The sequence below is a fragment of the Lolium rigidum genome, chromosome 7, assembly GCF_022539505.1.
Source record: "Lolium rigidum isolate FL_2022 chromosome 7, APGP_CSIRO_Lrig_0.1, whole genome shotgun sequence".
NCBI lineage: Eukaryota > Viridiplantae > Streptophyta > Magnoliopsida > Poales > Poaceae > Lolium > Lolium rigidum.
Genome location: NC_061514.1, coordinates 275,618,641 through 275,624,640, shown reverse-complemented (window position 1 = coordinate 275,624,640; position 6,000 = coordinate 275,618,641). Strand labels below are relative to the sequence as shown.

The 6,000-nt window shown below is 42.4% G+C and overlaps 1 protein-coding gene across 1 annotated transcript; it reads left to right on the top strand.

The window, feature by feature from the left end:
* The first annotated feature begins 589 nt into the window (after positions 1 to 589).
* On the top strand, positions 590 to 3,657 carry LOC124674139 (elongation factor 1-delta 1-like). Its single transcript, XM_047210177.1, has 8 exons — positions 590 to 644; positions 1,928 to 2,037; positions 2,118 to 2,234; positions 2,335 to 2,419; positions 2,581 to 2,704; positions 2,889 to 3,002; positions 3,093 to 3,254; positions 3,449 to 3,657. Coding segments are annotated over exons 2-8 (687 nt in total). The 5' UTR covers positions 590 to 644; positions 1,928 to 1,954; the 3' UTR covers positions 3,451 to 3,657.
* Positions 3,658 to 6,000: the final 2,343 nt, after the last annotated feature.

The following is a 6,000-nucleotide window of genomic DNA, read 5'->3' as shown; positions in this document are numbered from 1 at the left end:
CCTTCCGCAGCACCGCCGCCGCCTCTCCCACCGCCGTATGCTCTCTCCACCGACGTGGGGAATCCATCGTCTTATGGCAGGATTGGAAAAGGAGCGCCACACAAACGTGTGAGGAAGATAAATCTGGAAAGAGAGAGGATTTGATCCGGATTTATCGGCGTTAACCATCACTTCTATGATTCAGTGGGATTTGATCCACGAAATCAGGCCATGCGGGCGGGGATCCAAATCTTCAGAGGCGCATCGGCGTGATTTGGGGAGGGAGGGGAGGGGGAGAACAAATGATTTCCGGTCGTTAGATGAAAGTCTATCTACGGTTAAGATTTAATTTTCCTACGGCACTTCGTGCCTTTATAAGTAGTAGAGATAGAGATAGAGATAGAGATTCGGAAAAACTATCGCTAACGATGTTGCAACTTGCAAGTTGGGCTTAATTAACCGTACATAGATGAATTTACAAAGGCGTGTTATATGGGCCGGCCAAGTCGTCGGGTTCTCACAAAGACAGCCTAATGGGCCGTGAGACGCAGTTCCAACCGTACACGCCACTGCCCGTCTCCCCGTTTTAATACCCCAAACCCTCGCGAGTCCCGAGTCTCTAGCCCCCACCGCTTCCTGCGCCGTCGCCTCCACGCTCCATCGAGGTAACCAGTCCATCGAAACCCTACTCCCGGATCCCTCCCCTTCTCCCCGTTGCTTAGATCCGCGCGTAGCTGTTCTGGATCTTTGGTTTTGGGTTGCATCTTAGATCTGTTCGCGACGAAGTTTAAGCTTTTAGTTTTGCTTCCTAAAAAAATTCGCGTGGATGTGTGATGGTTTGGTCTGATCTGCAAGCGCTGTTGGGCTAGCTAGTGCTTGATCCAGTAGATCTCGGTTATTCACTACGGAGGTTGTTGGTTATTGATGCTGACATGCTGTTTAGGGTTTTTAGTCGCGTTGTGTGTTCTATCCGCGAAATTGGGCATGTCTTACAGACTTTTGGATTAGCAAGATTAGTTTTCGCGGAAGAGCTTTTCCGGTCTTCTTGTTCATGGTTATCTCCATGGAAGATGGGAAATAGGGTAAATTCAGACATGTATTCACTTCAGTGTGGGTGGTACGTGCTTCCAAAAGCCAGCGTGATGGATTTTGCTTATGTTGCTTGTCAGTTTACATGGTTGTTGTGCCTCTGTCTACCTAGTTACTATTAATTCATGGCAGCCTAGTGCGTGATATCTTTGGAATTTATGTATTATTTTCCGTCAGTTAGTTACAGATCAGCATACCTGCTTTGTGTACCGTGGCAATTGTTTTTACTAGCTAGAAGATGTCTGCTCTCATATCAAATCTCAATTTTAAAAGCTGAATATCAGCAGATAATACCATCCAATTGTATGCTCATCCGTGTTGGAAAGCATATGTGTTGTTGTGAGCACACTGTGTAGTTGTATGATATTTTGCCTGTATTTTATTTGTCCTATGTCTTGTGCTGAATTATGTAGCTGCACATACGTGTTGATTTGATTCCTCGGTTCCCTCCAGATATTACCCATGGGGTGAACAATTCATAGCCTGACGTTCTGTATCTCATATGTGCGCACATAGCTCTTTGTGCTGAATGTTGTTGGGCGTAAAAAGCCAAGTTTTGCGGTGTATTGTTGCGCTGTTTGACTTGTTGTTTCTGTTCTACCCAGGGTGGCGTGTTTGGTTTGTAATTTGTTACAATACATAGTCGAAAGCTATTATTTCACTGTACATCAAAGCTGCGAGATAACGAAACAAAACTATGAATTGGTACCAGGATATAGACTCTATTCATTTGTTACTTAGTTTTGTTATGATTGCTCTCAGTGTACATTGCGGTTATTTTCTGAATTTCCTAGTGATCCTCTGATATCATGTTTTGCCTTTTGCGTTGTTCTTACACCAACCTCTTCTATGCCATTAGATCACTACGACATTCTTTTGAGGCAAGATGGCGCCTTCCTTCAATGTCAACTCCGAGGCTGGCCTTAAAAACCTTGATAAATACCTTCTGTCCCGCAGCTACATCTCTGGGTATGTGTTTCACACAATCCTATTTACTTATCATCTCTATATTTTAGCACCAGTCTTACCCTGTAATACGTTTCCTCTAGATACCAAGCTTCCAAGGATGACATGGCTGTGTTTGCTGAATTTTCGGTTGCCCCTCCCTCAAAGTACACCAATGTTGTAAGGTGGTACAATCACATTGATGCACTCCTAAAGCTGAGGTATGCACCCAACCTAATTTTAATTCAAAATAGTCAGTTCATTCCCCCTTTGTCTTCTCTAGTGATGTTTATTTTGCTAATGATGTATATTCATATCCAGTGGAGTTACTGCAGCTGGTCAAGGTGTCAAGGTCGAGTCTTCAATTGTCCCTGAAGCATCTACTTCTGCTGATACTAAGGGAAAGGTTACAACCATAACCTTCTATTTTGGATAAAGTTATGAATTGCATACTCATAGTTGTGCCACTGACTGAACTGTTTCATGTTGTCAGAAGCTATTGGTCATTTGTGTGGCTTGATACCTTCCATTATCACAAGTATAACAAAATATATCTTGTAATTGCAGGCTCCTGCAGCTGATGATGACGATGATGACGATGTTGACCTTTTTGGTGAGGAGACCGAGGAGGAGAAGAAGGCAGCCGCAGAACGCGCTGCTGCAGTTAAGGCTTCTAGCAAGAAGAAAGAATGTATGTTATCCCGATTTCTTTGCATTTTTTTTTCTCAATTATTTCTTTCTGCGGGAACTTTATTTGGAAAGCGTGTATAGTCCTAACATCCCTCAAAAATAAAAATCTCAGTATTTGTGAAAGATTTTATGTTCTACAATCTTTCCATTGCTCATTTGTATCTTCTATTGTTTCATTGTGTCAGCTGGGAAGTCCTCAGTTTTGCTTGATGTGAAACCATGGGACGATGAGACTGACATGGCCAAGCTGGAGGAAGCTGTGAGAAGCGTCAAGATGGAGGGCCTTCTGTGGGGTGCTTGTATGTCGCTATGCCCTTAGATGCACATTCTATTTCTGTGTAAATATTACCTGTGTTGTGTAACATGGTAGTATTTTCCATCCTGTGCAGCCAAGCTCATGCCAGTTGGATATGGCATCAAGAAGCTTCAGATCATGATGACCATCATTGATGATCTTGTCTCTGTCGACACACTAATTGAGGACCATCTGTGTGTTGAACCAGCGAACGAGTACATCCAGAGCTGCGACATTGTTGCGTTCAACAAAATTTGTGAGTTTCTTCAGCTCCTTTTTCCTGGCTGGTCTAGATGTTATGACATGATGAATGCCCCTCTTTCCTTTACATATGTTTGGAAGTCATACTACACTATTGTGTGTCTACTTCTTATCTCCACTTCATCTTCACTATCCCTGTGTTTCTTTAGACATGCTTGTACAAACTCTGATAATCCTATTTTGTTGCAGAAATCTTCCCGAGGCAGACAATGGTGGTCGGTGGACAATGCAGCAGCGCTATATATCTACAGTTTTTTGTTGCTATGATTGTCTTGGTGTTAGGAAAACAATTCCTGTAAGGTTTTTGGACTAGAGTTGAGTGGAGTCGTAGTATTACTACTGAGTGTGAATCTCTCCTTTGTTATAAGACTGGGTGGTTCAATTTCTGTTTATTTTCTTGTCTGCTGTTTTCCTTAATCTTGCTTGTGTGCACTCGAGAATGAATCATGTACTCAAGCATGTGGAGTACTCCTGCACCAGGAAAATCGTGGCCATTAGTTATGTTGTTGTGCCCTACAAAATTTCTACCTTGCAACAGGAAGCCTTTAGTCCTCAAATTCCCCATTATGCTCACTCCCCAAGATACGGTTCTAAATGGTACATGGACCTGAAATTACCTTCAGTATCAAGGTGTGCTGTGCAGAAGTTAATGGAAATGTTTCATGATTGCATCTGTCATGTGCTATTTTGTCGATGAGGTTTCTCTCACGCTGTTCGATGGCCGGGCAGCAAAGGCATTTTGTGATAATCCGGTGCATATAACTCTCATGTGCACTCATGGCTGCTGGCTGGAAACCTTACCTGTGTCCAGTTTGGCGGTTCTATCAGCACCTTTGGTGTTGCCTTGCTACTATCCTGTGTGGCACTCTTTTGAAAATTCTACATTAACTTAAGAGGTTAAACCCAGTTACCCAGATAATGTCTACGCAGAGAAACACTACATCGACGTAACTTAAGAGGTTAAAGCCAAATTATGTCTACGTAGAGAAATACAGAAATCCAGCAAAATATATGAACCATCTATGTATTTCATGTCAACTTTACCTATTTTTCATCGAGACATCAACACTGACCTCTTACGTGAGACTAGCCAAATGGCAGTTAAAGTTGTACGTTCAAAACCAAATAGCATTCGCAGCACATGTATACCGGACAAAACCTGCTCCCCGAGTGACTCGCATCAAAGGTATAGCTGCGATCTCTTTCCGATTCATCGAACATTGAACAAGATACGCTGCCCAAAATCTGAACCCTCGTCAGGACTGTCTGCTACAGACTGGCATCAAAGGTATAGCTGCGATATCTTTCCGATTCATCGAAGATACGCTGCCCACGCATCAGAGTTGATCTGGCTCTTATCTCTATCTTTCTCGTCTGTTGGCCTCCGTTCGGGCTTTGGTTTCATCTTCTTGTTGGCACCGTTCCAATGAAGACGACCTTATCTATAATAAATGATTTTCGGCCATTTATTCAAGGACAAAGATCTTTTCTCCAATGTCAATGGTCATGCTGCAAGATTAAATTTCTCTCGGTACGAGTCTCCAGATTTTGCTCCAGATCAATTATGGTTCTTGTTGAAGTTGTATCAAATATGTGTATAGTCTCCAATTGGAATTGAACTGTGCGGGTAGGTTACGTATTGGATTTGAACATTGTAACATGGGCCTAATATATAAAGGCACACGGGTAACCAAAATAGACGTGGCGGGCTTGTCGTCGACGATACTATGATAGTATCTGAGGAGGAGCGCCCGTAAAGCATGCCCCGTAGATGTAGGCGTTTATCAACTAACTGTGTTACCGAACATCGTCTCCCGTCTACTTTCTGCAATGATCTAATCGCTTATTACGCTAACAGTTCTTTTCTCATGGTTGCCATGAGGAGTATTGTTCTTGCAATATTTGTCATGGTTGTTATGTCAGCAACAATGGTGATTAATACTCTAGACTCCCAAGTGATCGATTTGTTCGGTTGATTTTTCCCTAGCATACTCGTGTTGGTGACTATTTTAACGGTTTTACACTTGCATGTATCGTTGATATTGCAGATCAAATGAAAATTACAGGTGAAACTTTGTTACTATTCAGGATAGGTTTTTTCTGCTGCCTTTAGAAAAATGTAAAATTGTATCATAGAAGAAAAAAGATTTTAAAGACATCAAAGATTTAGTTGTCTGTTTTAAATTCTCTTATATTTGATGAGGACAACTCAGTTGACCTGAGTATGCATGGGATAGATATGCAGCTCGTTAAAAGATGCAAATCCCGATTACATTATTGTACCTTCTTGGCCAAAAGCAACACGGGATTCAGGACCACATCGCGGGAGCTTCTCGCTAGTTCTAGCCTCCATATATATTTCTTTTATTGGAGAATTGCCTCCCTAGAGATCGACCATATGTTTATGTTTCGATCATTGGTCCACCCACCAGTGGTGAATCATGAGTGTCCCTGCCCTGTCCAGACATTCTTGCACAGCCATTCATCCAAATTGAATTTTTTGGGTTCGCAATTTGAGACTAAACAATTGGAAATACTACTAGTAACCCTTGATAAGCATACTTCATCAGGCCAGACAGGCTCCATCTCATGCTCTCCTCTTGTGGATCCCTAGGGCGTCCTTCCTTAACTAGCAAAGACTACATGCCTGAAGGCAGAAGAGCTCCTCTGTACCAATCCTATCCACTTTACCCTCTAGATTACACAAACTTTACCCCCTAGTTGTTTTCTGCAAAAAAAAA